Genomic DNA, 14426 nt, shown 5'->3' with positions numbered 1-14426 from the left:
GCTGCCTTGCCGAAGTGAGCAGACAACAATTCAGAGGGCCAGCAGCATGAAGGGATGAGACAGGGTGGAAACAGCCAAAACAGAGGTACTGTGCATGTTAGGCGCAGGATACCAGAGGGCCGATATTTTAAACTAAATTTTAATATGACTGTTTGTTTGTGTTCACCGAAATCGCCATTAAAAATTGCAGTGCCCACCTCCCCAGCCTATTATTAAACTCCTTTAGGATCTCGTTGGGCTTCCCCGTGCCCTCTGCCACCACTCTCTTTCCCCACCCCCCCCCCCCCAACCCCCCCCCAACCCCCAACCCGCACTTTGAATATTGCAGACTGTCCCTCAGGCGTTGGGATCCAGAGATGACTTTGTGGACTGCGATTTTTAAATCGTGCCCACACTAGGTCCTGACCCTGCCAACATTTGAAATTTAGGCCCCCTCGTTGCTGACTCTATATTAGTTTTCTTGGGGTGACCGGCAGACTATCCTCTTCCTGTACTGTAAATACTGACAGAAAGTAATTATTCAATGTCTGCCATTTCTTTATTTTCATTTATAAAAGTTTTAAGGGGCCCAGATTGAACCATCCCCTTTTTCCTAATAAAATTGTAAAAGTTCTTTTTGTGTTGATTTGATATCCCTTTCAAATTTCTTTTCATACTCCCTTTTTGTAATTCTTACTATCTGTTTTGTCACCCTTTGCTGACCTTTGTATCCTTTGCCAGTATCTTTTTTTTTGCATGTTTGTATCATTTTACTTTTAGTTTTATATTGCCCCCTTATCTCTTTACACATCCATGGCTGTTTTTTTTGGCAAGTAAACTGTTTGCTCTTTCATGGTATAAACTGGTTCTGTATCATGATAAAATCTTTTTCTGAACACTTCCCACTGATCATCTGTTGTTTTACCGATTGAACCAGTTTCTGTGGGCCGTCTCTGTCTCATGCCGTTCAGGGAAACCTTGCCAAAATCTAGTATTTTAGTTGTTTCACGTTTCTCCCTTGCAAACGCAACTTTGAACTTGATCATATTGTGGTTACTATTAGATAAATGTTCACACACTATTAGGTGGTTAGCTAAACGTGGCTCATTACTCGTTACTAAATCTAATATGGCCTGTGCCTTTGATGGTTGCAGGAAATACAGTTGCAGAAAAATTCTGATATGAGCTTGCCTACTTATCCTGATCTATAAAATCCGCCATGGAAACCACTCTGCCTTTACTATTTGCTTTTCTAATATCTGTATTAATATATTCTACCACTTCACAGATGCTACCAGGAGTTTATACACTACAATCTCAAGTCATTTTCTATTTCTTAATTCTACCCATAAAGTCTCCACTGCCTGTTTACTTCTCATTGTATCATCTCTTACTATATAATTAATTTCATCCTGAATCACTAATGCTACTCCTTTTCCTTTACTAGATTCCCTACACTTCTTGTAAAGTTGTACTATTTTAAAATACTTTTAAGGGAATAAGAGAGAGGAACTTGTGGAAATTGATTTTACGGACATGTTTAACACCACAGTTCAGGTCAAATGTAACATCTTTAAAGGCACACATTGGGCACCCCCCCCCGGCCGAGTTGGGTTCGGAGACAGGGGGGCGGAGGGCCTGTTGCCTTCCCCTCACAATGCAATTTTGTCGAGGGCGGGATAGGCCGAAGACGGCCTTCCCACCCAGAGGCCAACTGAGGCCCTTAGGAGGCCTGTTAACAGCTAGGTAGGCAGTGGCGTAGTGGTATTATCACTGGACTAGTAACCCAGAGACCCAGGGTATTTCTCTGGGGATATGGGTTCGAATCCCACCACAGCAGAAGGTGGAATTTGAATTTAATTAATAAATCTGGAATTAAAAAGCTAGTCTAATGATGGCCATGAAACCATTGTCGATTGTTGTAAAAACCCATCTGGTTCACTAATGTCCTTTAGGGAAGGAAATCTGTTGTCCTTACCTGGTCTGGCCTACATGTGACTCCAGACCCACAGCAATGTGGTTAACTCTTACATGCCCTCTGAAATGGCCGAGCAAGCCACTCAGTTGTATCTAACCGCTACAAAGCCTATAAAAAGGAATGAAACCGGACGGACCACCCGGCATCGACCTAGGCACTGGAAACGACACCGGCAAAGCCAGCCCTGTCGACCCTGCAAAGTCCTCCTTACTAACATCTGGGGGCTTGTGCCAAAGTTGGGAGAGCTGTCCCACAGACTAGTCAAGCAACAGCCTGACATTGTCATACTCACGGAATCATACCTAACAGACAATGTCCCAGACACTGCCATCACCATCCCCGGGTATATTCTGTCCCACCAGCATGACAGACCCAGCAGAGGTGGTGGCACAGTGGTGTACAGTAGGGAGGGAGTTGCCCTGGGAGTCCTCAACATTGACTCCGGACCCCATGAAGTCTCATGGCATCACGTCAAACCTGGGCAAGGTAACCTCCTGCTGATTACCACCTACCGCCCTCCATCAGCTGATGACTCAGTACTCCTCCATGTTGAACACCACTTGGAGGAAGCACTGAGGGTGGCAAGGGAACAAAATGTACTCTGGGTGGAGGACTTCAATGTCCATCAGCAAGAGTGGCTCGGTAGCACCACTACTGACCGAGCTGGCCAAGTCCTAAAGGACATAGCTGCTAGACTGGGTCTGCGGCAGGTGGTGGGGGAACCAACACGAGGGAAAAACATACTTGACCTCGTCCTCACCAATCTGTCTGCCGCAGATGCTTCTGTCCATGACAGTATTGGTAGGAGTGACCACCGCACAGTACCTGTGGAGACGAAATCCTGCCTTCACATTGAGGATACCGTCCATCGTGTTGTGTGGCACTATCACCGTGCTAAATGGGATAGATTTCAAACAGATCCAGCAATTCAAAACTGGGCATCCATGAGGTGCTGTGGGCCATCAGCAGCAGCAGAATTGTACTCAACCACAATCTGTAACCTCATGGCCCGGCATATCCCCCACTCTACCATCACCATCAAGCCTGGAGACCAACCCTGGTTCAATGAAGAGTGCAGGAGGGCATGCCAGGAGCAGCACCAGGCATACCTCAAAATGAGGTATCAACCTGGTGAAGGTACAACCCAGGACTACTGGCATGCCAAACTGCGTAAGCAGCATGCGATAGAGCTAAGCGATCCCATTACCAACGGATCAGATCTAAGCTCCACAGTCCTGCCACATCCAGCCGTGAATGGTGGTGGACAATTAAACAACTAACTGGAGGAGGTGGCTCCACAAATATCCCCATCCTCAATGATGGGAGAGCCCAGCACATCAGTACAAAAGATAAGGCTGAAGCATTTGCAACAATCTTCAGCCAGAAGTGCCGAGTTGATGATCCATCTCGGCCTCCTCCTGAAGTCCCCAGCATCACAGATGCCAGACTTCAGCCAATTCGATTTACTCCGCGTGATATCAAGAAACGACTGAAGGCACTGGATACTGCAAAAGCTATGGGCCCTGACAATATTCCGGCAATAGTACTGAAGACTTGTGCTCCAGAACTTGCCGCGCCCCTAACCAAGCGGTTCCAGTACAGCTACAACACTGGCATCTGCCCTGCAATGTGGAAAATTGCCCAGGTATGTCCTGTACACAAAAAACAGGACAAGTCCAACTGGGCCAATTACTGCCCCATCAGTCTACTCTCAATCATCAGTAAAGTGATGGAAGGTGTCATCAACAGTGCCATCAAGTGGCACTTGCTTAGCAACAACCTGCTCAGTGACGCTCAGTTTGGGTTCCGCCAGGGCCACTCAGCTCCTGACCTCATTACAGCCTTGGTTCAAACATGGACAAAAGAGCTGAACTCAAGAGGTGAGGTGAGAGTGACTGCCCTTGACATCAAGGCAGCATTTGACCGAGTATGGCATCAAGGAGCCCTAGCAAAATTGAGGTCAATGGGAATCAGGGGGAATACCCTCCGCTGGTTGGAGTCATACCTAGCGCAAAGGAAGGTGGTTGTGGTTGTTGGAGGTCAATCATCTGAGCTCCAGGACATCACTGCAGGAGTTCCTCAGGGTAGTGTCCTAGGCCCAACCATCTTCAGCTGCTTCATCAATGACCTTCCTTCAATCATAAGGTCAGAAGTGGGGATGTTCGCTGATGATTGCACAATGTTCAGCACAATTCGTGACTCCTCAGATACTGAAGCCATTCTTGGTCAAATGCTGCCTTATGTCAAGGGCAGTCACTCTCACCTCACCTCTTGAATTCAGCTCTTTTGTCCAAGTTTGAACCATGAGGAAAAATATTTTCACCCAGAGGGTAGTGAATGTCTGGAATTCACTGCCAGGAATGATGGTGGAGGCAGAGACCCTCAATTCTTTTAAAAAAATACCTGGACATGCACCTGCGTTAAAGCTGGAAGAGAGAAAGAACTCTGAAGCACGCAGCCTCATTAAAATATTTAAACAAGCAATCCACATTCTGGGAGTGGGTTGGTCAGCCAACCACGGTCCTGCCTTCTTTAAACTGTAATGCATATTGGTTCATGATTGGAATTGTTTACATATTTACTTCCTACCTGACCCAAACCCACCTGTTTTCTGAATGTTAAAAATTCCCCACCCTGCCCACATGTCTGTAATCAGCAAGTATCTTTGGTTTCAATTGTAGCATTTCTGACTGATCTGATGCTCTTCTGCTTATTTTTTGTTTCAGTTCAGCCTGATCCCCCTGCAAATGTAAGAGCTGAGCCTGTTTTTGGATCTCCTAGAAGAATAAAAGTGCAGTGGGATTATCCACTATCATGGAGTCCACGTTTCGAATTAAAATTTATCTTGGAATACAAACTCAAGCAAAATCGTTTCTGGTCGAGGGTAAGTTCACCAGTGGTTTGAGGTTTCTACTTGTGGTTTGTGTTGATTTGTCTGGTGCTGAATGTGGAGATCTGTTGATGAGTTTCTTGCTGCAACACTAATTTCTAAAGCTCCAGTATGTTGTGTATTTTTTTTTTAAAGAATTGTCTTCATACTGGTGTGAACTCTAGCATTGTGTTCTTGGCGTGGCTACGGTTCTTGTCATTATAATTCAATCTACTGTGGTAGGTATCTGAATTCTTGGAACTACAGTCTGTGTTGAAGCAAAATGCACAAAGTGCTGTTTTGAATTCCAGATGCCTATGCGGGTCTAACAGAGTAGAAAAGTACATATGTTGCTTGTGCGTAGCTATTTTTAATTGCAGTAAATCTCTTACGTGGTTTGAATCTTTTGAATATATATTTTATCTAAAGGTATTTATAAAGAGAGTGGAAAAATGTTTGTATTTACATAACTTTTTTATTGCTAAGCTAAGACTTGTATGTTCTAATCCATCTTGTACTGTGTGAAACCAGCTGTTGCGATCAAATCTCAAGTTCGCCTACCTATATATGAATTTTTGCCCTCTTTTGAAGTGTGTAATCTACATCTCAAAAAGGGGGAAGAAATAAAAGGTGAGGAAATTACATCCACTAATGCATTCATGAAGGTCCTTTTTGCTATATTTCCTGTGCTGGGAAATTGGCAGTGCAGTTGTAGTTTTATAGAAAGCATGAATGCTATAGTAAGTGAATTAGGTTTGTAGTAAATAGTTGAGGAGCATTAACTGTATTGAACCTTTCTGTGGTCAGATTAAGGCACTCTGCCTTCCCCAATCTCTGATTCTGCCTGATAACACCTAATAATCTCACCTAAGATGGAAAATCTCAATTATTGCACTTAATTGGGATCGATGAAGTTACAGTTGGAATTAAAGTAATTAAGGGTAGATTTTCATGTGTTTGTACATTTAGCATGATAATGAATGGAAAATCATCCAAGGATCCTGTCTGAATTCCCACTTTGTGCTTCCAATGTAAATTCATAAAACTGGTTAAGATAATATGAAAGAAGAGAAATGTGATGGTGGTTGGATTCTATTTTTATAATTTGAGAAAAACTGTTTCGGGATTGTAAATTAGATATTCTCCTTCAGTTTGGCATTCTAGCTACTCTGTGTAATTGGACCTCGTTCTCCACGAACGAGAGCGTGCCTTTACCTGCCCAATTGCTAGACAAGCACAAATGAGATCCAGGGTCAGACAGAAAACTACTAGTCACTGTACTCTTGATTGCTTTGAACACATCACATCGTACCATGTATTTGGTAGGGGGAAGAGCATATGCTATCAGATTGGAAATCAGCTATTAAACTGCCAGACAAATTTATTGAACATAAAAACAGGTAAATGGGCTGCATTGAACACGCGATAGATTTACAGCAAATACTGATTTCACCATTCTCAGTATTTAAACAAAATTGTTCCGTTGCGTTAACTCTCGACATAAGACAAAGCCATGAAACGCACAGTTTCTCTTTTTATTGTCTATCCTTTGTCTGGACTTGGATCCATGATGTTCTCAGAATGACTGTTGTCTTTGTGCCATACTGATCAAGAAATGGATCCAACCTAGTTTGAAGGTAGCCTAGAACAAAGGACATGAAAACTTTTTTTCTCATAACATTCCTGGGTTCACATTATCATTTGACCACATTAACTACAGCTGTCAAACAATCATGTCTTCTAAACTGCCCCACAGTGTGGTTGGTGTTGTATGATTGCCTTTAAGAGTGACTTCCCTTTAAGATCTCAGTATGCTAATGAGCCAAATACCAGAATGTAGTCATGTGACTATAAGCCAGATGCACTCTTTAACTGTAACACTGAGAGTCAGGTTCTGTAAATAGTTAGCTTTGCACTATATATGCTTGTTAGCTGTTAATAAACCTGTTTGAAATCTTTAACCAACTGACCTCCATGCATCTCATTTATGTTGCATCAGACAACGTAAAAATAACTCATTACATGGTGGCAGATCCTCGTTACAGACCAAATAATTATAGAACCAGAAAAACAGGCCGTAGAAATAATGATAGCTATTGGAAATGAGGGATTACATAGAATCAGTACCTCAGGCTTATCCGAAGAGGACCAGAAAGATCCCGCAAAGATATGCAAAGTGCCAGAAGATCAGCTCAGATTAAGAGCGAATTTTAGAATTCACTGCCTGGGATTGATGTCTTCCAGGCAACAGCCACAGGAATGAATAGACCAGTTGATCAGTAAATGCTGTAGCAAGGGCAATGAATGCGATTTTTCAGAAGCTGATCTGTCAGACTGAATAATGGAGCTGGTGATTGTATCAATTGATTGGAGAACTGCTAACGTTGCACCTCTGATTAAAAAGGGGGTGGTAAGTAAATTGGCTATTATAAATTGTCCCTAGTATAGGTAGGTGGTAGGGAAATATAGGGATGGGTGGTTGATGGTCGGCACAGACTCGGTGGGCCGAAGGGCCTGTTTCAGTGCTGTATCACTAAAAAAAAAGAATAATTACAGGCCAGTCAGTCTAACCGCAGTAGTGGGCAAATTATTGGAATCTATTGTGAGAGACAGGATAAACTGTCACTTCGAAAGGCACAGGTTAATCAAGGATAGTCAGCATGGATTTGTTAAGGGAAGATCTTATTTGACTGACTTGATCGAATTTTTTGAAGCAATAAGGAAGATAGATGAGGGCAGTGCAGTTGATGTGGTGTACATGGATTTTAGCAAAGCTTTTGACGAGGTCCCACATGGCAGACTGGTTAAAAAAAATAAAATCCCATGGGATCCAGGGAAATGCAGCAAGGTGGACACAAAATTGGTTCATTGGTGGGAAACAAAGGATAATTGTTGACGGGTGCTTTTGCGACTGGAGGGCTGTTTCCAGTGGTGTTCCGCAGGGCTCACTACTGGGTCCCCATCTTTTTTTGTGGTATATATTAACGCTTTGAACGTAAATGCACGGGGTATGATCAAAAAGTTTGCAGACGACACAAAGATTGGCCGTGTGGTGGATAGCTATAGGCTGCAGGAAGCTATTGATGGTCTGGTCAGATGGGAAAAAAAGTGGCAAATGGAATTCAACTGGGAGAAGTGTGAGGTGATGCATTTGGGGAGATCAAAGAAGGCAAAGGAATACACAATAAATGGGAAAATACTGAGAAACGTAGAGGAGGTGAGGAACCTTGGAGTGAATGTCCACAGATCCCTGAAGGGAGCAGGACAGGTCGATATGGTGGTTAAGAAGGTATATGGAATCCTTTCCTTTATCAGCCGAGGTATAGAATATAAGAGCAGGGAGGTTATGCTCGAACTGTATATCTCATAGGTTCGGCCACAGCTTGAGTACTGTGTACAGTTCTGGTCACCTCATTACAGAAAGGATGTAATTGCACTAGAGAGGGTACAGAGGAGATTTCTGAGGATGTTGCCAGGACTGGCAAAATGCAGCAATGAGGAAAGATTGGATAGGATGGGGTTGTTCTCCATGGAACACAGAAGGCTGAGTTGAGATCTGATTGAAATGTACAAAATTTTGAGGTGTCTGGATAGAGTGGAGGTGAACAGCCTAATCGCCTTAGCAGAGAGGTCAGTGACTAGGGGGCATTGATTTAAAGTGATTGGTAGAAAAACTAGAGTGGAGATAAACAATTTTTACCCAGAGGGTGGCGATGGTCTGGAACTCACTGCCTGAAAGGATAGTTGAGGCAGAAACCCTCAACTCATTCAAAAAAGAGTCTGGGTATGCATCTTAAGTGACATAATCTGCAGGGCTACCGAAGGTGGGATTAGAATGGGTGGATCATTTTTTGGCCAGCACAGACATGATGGGCCAAATGGCCTCTCTCTGTGCCTTGCACCTTCTATGATTCTATGATAGACACCATAACCAGGTGGAAAAGAGCAAGCAGGTTATGTGGTAAGTGTGGTTGGTCCCACTCACTGCGACATTGTCCTGCATTTCAAGACCTGCACAAGGTGTGCCATGCAAGAGGACAATGGGCCCACAGTGCCAGAATTGTGGCTCAAAAGACGTGGCCAGTAGTCACAGCAGGACACAGACAAACAGAAGACAGGTGTAACAACAGGGCAACAACAGCAAGGAAAGTGCCAGAGTCAGGCAAGCTGATACACGAAGTCCATGGCGAAACAGACCTCAGTCAAGATTCAGAGAGAAGTAATTCTCAGTCAGAAGACGAGCAAGCACTCCATGTTGTGAACTTGACACACCATGTTGATGAAGTCAAACAACTGCAAGCTTTTGCCACTATTAACATCATGTGCCTAAAGAAAGCTGGCAAACGCACACTCAGGGTCAAGATTGACACCGCCGCTAGTGCAAATAACCTACCAGTCGAAATCCTCAAAGTTATGTACCGGACATAATTCTGGGGTAGAAAATTCCAGACATTCCATAATGAATATATAGCATGTAAGGACATGCTATAATCAATGATACAACCGAAGACAGCCAAGTTATCTGCATACAACGGGTCACCTATCCCATGCAGTGGCACATTAACAATACAATGCAGATCTGGCAAGTCGGCATGGAAACCACAAACGTTCTACCTAGTAGACACAAACGGACCAGCAATGGCAGGACAACCAGCGTGTAAAGACCTCAACATCATAACCATCCATGAGGTCACCAAGGTACCCATTACAGCAGCAGAGACCAAGGGTACCTGAATTGAGTCAGTCCACGACCTACAACAAATCTACCCGGACAGGTTCGATGCCACAGGAAATTTCAAAGGTGATGCAGTACTGCACCTCAGAGAGGATGCAATTTCATTAATCGACCCTCCCAGAAAGTGCAGCATCCATATACAAGAAAAGCTTTAGCACAAGCTAGATGACATGGAACGCAATGGCATTATACGTCGTGTACATCATCACACAGACTGGTGCAACTCAATCGCATGCGTACTGAAGAAGCATGGAGCAATCAGGGTATGAATAGACCCGAGGTGTCCAAACCTCTCCCTAAATAGATGCCCCCACAAGATTCCGACATTAGAGGAATTGAATCCAAGTTCACAGGAGCCAAATTCATCTCCAAGTTGGATGCCAAACATGGATATTGGTCGGTACACCTACCTAAGAAATTTCAAGAAGTCACCGCCTTCAGGGCACCATTTGGAAGATGCTGCTACAGAGACAACCGTTCTGCTTATATGACAGTCAAGACCTGTTTCAGGAACATCTGGACAGAATGATAGAAAACATGCCTGGCTGCATGTGCATTGCCAATGACATTGCGGCAATGGGCAAAACCAAAGAAGAGCATTGTCAAAATCTCCATTCCCTGATGGCAGTAGCTCATCACGAAGGGCTTGTTTTTACAGCAAGAAGTGCCAGGTGAATGTAAGTCCCATCAATTTCTGTGGCTCCATCTATTCCAGTTGCGGAACCCGTCCCGACCCAGGCAAAATCGAAGATGTAAGGCATATGCCTACCCCACAAGACGAGGAAGACCACTAGAGATGTTTTGGATTTTTCAACTTTTTGGCAGCATGCATTACAAATTTTTCTGGCAAAGCATCATCGCTGAGAGAGCTCTTTTAAAAAAAAAGTACCATTTGTATGACAGAAGGTCCAACAGCATATGTTTGAGTGTCTCAAACAAGCGTTCTCAGCAGAAACCTGTACCCTACAGTACTACGTTCCAAGGAAGAAGACAATCCTGGAAGTCAATGCCTCACAGAAAGGGGCAGGAGTGTACATTGACAGTGCTATCAAGCGGCACTTGCTTAGCAATAACCTGCTCAGTGACGCTCAATTTGGGTTCTGCGAGGGCCACTCAGCTCCTGACCTCGTTACAGCCTTGGTTCAAACATGGACAAAAGAGCTGAGCTCAAGAGGTAAGGTGGGATGTTCGCTGATTGCACAATGTTCAACACCATTCGCGACGACTCAGATACAGAAGCAGTCTGTGTAGAAATGCAGCAAGACCTGGACAAAATCTAGGCTTGGGCTGATCAGTGGCAAATAAGATTCATGCCACGCAAGTGTCAGGCAGTGACCATCTCCAACAAGAGAGAATCTAACCATCTCCCCATGATAGTCAATGGCATTACGATCGCTGAATCCTCCACTATCAACATCCTCGGGGTTACCATTGACCAGAAACTGAACAGGAGTGACCATAAAAATACCATGGCTACAAGAGCAGGTCAAAGGCTAGGAATTCTGTGGCGAGTAACTCACCTCCTGACTCCCCAAAGTCTGTCCACCATCTAGAAGGCACAAGTCAGGAGTGTGATGGAATACTCTCCACTTGCCTGGATGGGTGCAGCTCCAACAACACTCAAAAAGCTCGACACCATCCAGGACAAAGCAACCCGCTTGATTGGCACCCCATCCACAAACATTCACTCCCTCCACCACTGACGCATAGTGGCAGCAGTGTGTACCATCTACAAGATGCATTGCAGCAATGCACCAAGGCTCCTTAGATAGCACCTTCCAAACCTGTGACCTCTACCAACTAGAAGAACAAGGGCAGCAAATGCATGGGGACACCAACACTTGCACGTTCCCCTCCAAATCACACACCATCTTGACTTGGAACTATATCACTGTTACTTCACTGTTGCTGGGTCAAAATCCTGGAACTCCCTTCCTAACAGCACTGTGGGTGTACCTACCTCACATGGACTGCAGCAGTTCAAGAAGGCAGCTCACCACCACGTTCTCGAGGGCAATTAGGGATGGGCAATAAATGCTTGCCTAGCCAGCGATGCCCACATTCCATGAATGAATAAATAAAAAAAAATTGTAAATCCTACAGAGTGGCAAACCAATTGCATTTCAGTCCAAATGTTTATCCTCAGCACAGTCCGATTACTCAAACATAGAATGTGAAACACTTGCTCTGGTGTTTGGCATCACAAGGTTCCACACCTACCTGTGTGGCAAGCAGTTCATGGTGGAAACTGACCACAAACCACTGGAGATGATTTGGCGCAAACCATTGACAAGCGCACCACCTTGACTACAGAGGTTCTTAGTGAAGGTACAGCGGTACAACTTTGATACTAAAATGGTCACCTTGGATATGCTGAGCAGACCTGAGCAAGAATGAAGAAATTCCACTGGATCTACAAGCGGGCAACATGGACATCGAGGTGGAAGATGTGGTCAAAATTGGCTTACATTTTGGTCAGCACAAATGTGATCAACTACAGTCAGGAACAACAAATGACCCACAACTGAAGGACCTGTGGAGAGTAATTATGGAAGGCTGGCCTGATACGGTAAGAGGTGCCAGAAGCCCTCAGATGCTTCTGGCCTTACAAAGATGAACTCAGTATCTCGAAAGGTGTCACCTTCAAGCAAAAACAAGTGATTGTGCCCAAAGCTCTCCGATAGGACATCTTGTCACAACTTCAGCAAGGCCATATGAGCATAGGGTGAACAAGATGACTGGCATGAGACTGTTTATTGGCCAGGGATCAATAATGACATCGAAAGGTTAGTGAGGATGTGTGAGGCGTGCCAGAGCTACCAGTCACAACAACGCAAATAACCTCTACACCCTCATGAGATTCCGTCAGTCCCTTGGTGCAAAATCAGCATTGATCTATTTTCCGTTAATGGAGAAGATTTTATCTTAGTTACTGACTATTTCTCCAAATTTCCAATTGTAAGACAGGTAAAAGACACTTCGAGCGTGGTCGTTGTAGACTCATGGAGTGCTATATTCAGTCTATTCGGTGCACCTAAAGAAATCATTTCTGACAATATACGGGCAAACCTTTCAGGGATATGTGCACCAAATGGGGCGTAAATCATGTGATGTCCTCCGACATTACCCTCGGTCTAATGGTCTTGCCGAGTCAATGGTTTGCACAGTCAAAGCACTTATCCTAACCTGTAGGACAACAAAACAAGATTTCTGTGTTGCCATGCTCCACCTCAGAGCTACACCTATGGATATGGGCTTACCATCACCAGTAGAGATCATGTTTGGAAGACAAGTGCGGATGACTCTGCCAAGCCATCATCTATCCAAATTCTCTGAAATGCTTGAAAAACAGGGGAGAATGAAGGTGGTGCATGATCGACATGCAGGGGCGGAACTACCTCAGTTACATTTTGGACAAAAGGTCAGGATCATACACCCCACCATGAAAACATGGTTGCTTGCAGAAGTGTCCGGAGTGTGCGGTGAGCCTGGGTCCTACGAGATTACAACATCTAGTGGAGCGGTGTTCATATTGTTTGCCTTTGCTCCATGACCTTTTGGTCAGCTATGTGGCCTTGTCCAATCTACACTTTCTCCTTTGTAATCTCTTGCCCCACCACCACCTCATTTGCTTATAACCTTTGACATTTCTAATATTTGCTAGTTCCGAAGAAGGGTCACTGACCCGAAACATTAACTCTGCTTCTCTTACCACAGATGCTGCCAGACCTGCTGAGTGGTTCCAGCATTTCTTGTTTTTATTTCAGATTTCCAGCATCCGCAGTATTTTGCTTTTATACCAGGATGTAGTCATGTGACTACAAGCCAGATTCACTCTGTAACTGTAACACCTAGAGACAGGTTCTGTAAATAGTTAACTCTTCTGTATATACATCGTTAGCTGTTAATAAACCTGTTTGAGATCTTCAACCAACTGAACTCCACGCATCTCATTTATGTTGAATCAGAAGACGATGGTCATGCAGCAAACAATCCATTTAGGTGGGGTGTCTTCTTGGTGCACCTTTGCTTATGGCTGTGAAGACCAATCCTTGAGAGGTAGGTTCTGCCACAAATGCTGCACGTGAAGCTGCCAAGTGACGCTGTGAGTTGTCATTTTTGACTTTGGCACCTGTTGCCAAGCTGCTATAGCAACTAGTTGTTTTGGTAGTGCACACCAGACTACAGGATGATCTGGATTTTGTGCTGGAGGCAGCGCTCCCGACGCCGGGAACCCCGCCTCGGCCTTTTCACACCCACCAAGGCGATCCTCCGGTCTTTTAACTTCTAAGTTTCTTGCACCGGGATCTCTGTCCCTTTAAAGATGGGGATCCCTCCTCCATGAGCTGCCAGCCAATCAGAGGGCCGGCAGCTCAGCAATATTGGTAGCGGCACCTGGGAGCATTGGCCACTGCTGGTACAGCAGAGGCCTCGGACCCAGGCCAAGCGCTGGAACCCCGGATCGGATGAAGGTGAGGTGGGGTTGCCTGGGCCAGTCTGGAAAGCCCCAGCAAAGTGGGTGGGGTCCAGAGGGGTGGTCGTGCGGTCCAAGGGGAGGGGGCATCCCGGGGGGTAAAGTGGTTCCCGATGGATGTCCTCCATGGACCACAGATTGCCCTTGGAGGAGAGACCCGACCCCTCCCAAGCCTGCAGGGAGGGTGCCTTGAGTTACAAGACAATCTCCCCACATGGCAGAGGCACCCCCGCTGCTGGTAAGATCCCAGTGATGATAAGAAGAGGCTCTTAACTAGCTGTTATAGGCCACTTAAGGGTCTCAATTGGCCTCCGGGCAGGAAGGCCATCGTCGGCCTATCTCACCCCCGGGAAGATTGCTTGGCGATGGGGTGGCGACAGGCCCTCCCATA

General features: G+C 45.1%; 1 protein-coding gene across 4 annotated transcripts in view; it reads left to right on the top strand.

Moving 5' to 3' along the window:
* Positions 1-14426, top strand: part of il11ra (interleukin 11 receptor subunit alpha) — a 180783-nt gene that overhangs the window by 141721 nt on the left and 24636 nt on the right. For all 4 annotated transcript variants that reach the window (XM_068031332.1, XM_068031309.1, XM_068031320.1 and 1 more), the window contains one exon: positions 4684-4841. In XM_068031332.1, the coding sequence (XP_067887433.1) occupies positions 4684-4841 (158 nt within the window). The remainder of the gene's footprint in view (positions 1-4683; positions 4842-14426) is intronic.

The sequence above is a fragment of the Heterodontus francisci genome, chromosome 1 (genome assembly GCF_036365525.1).
Source record: "Heterodontus francisci isolate sHetFra1 chromosome 1, sHetFra1.hap1, whole genome shotgun sequence".
In the NCBI taxonomy this organism is placed as follows: domain Eukaryota; kingdom Metazoa; phylum Chordata; class Chondrichthyes; order Heterodontiformes; family Heterodontidae; genus Heterodontus; species Heterodontus francisci.
This window is presented reverse-complemented; position numbering and strand designations above follow the sequence as displayed.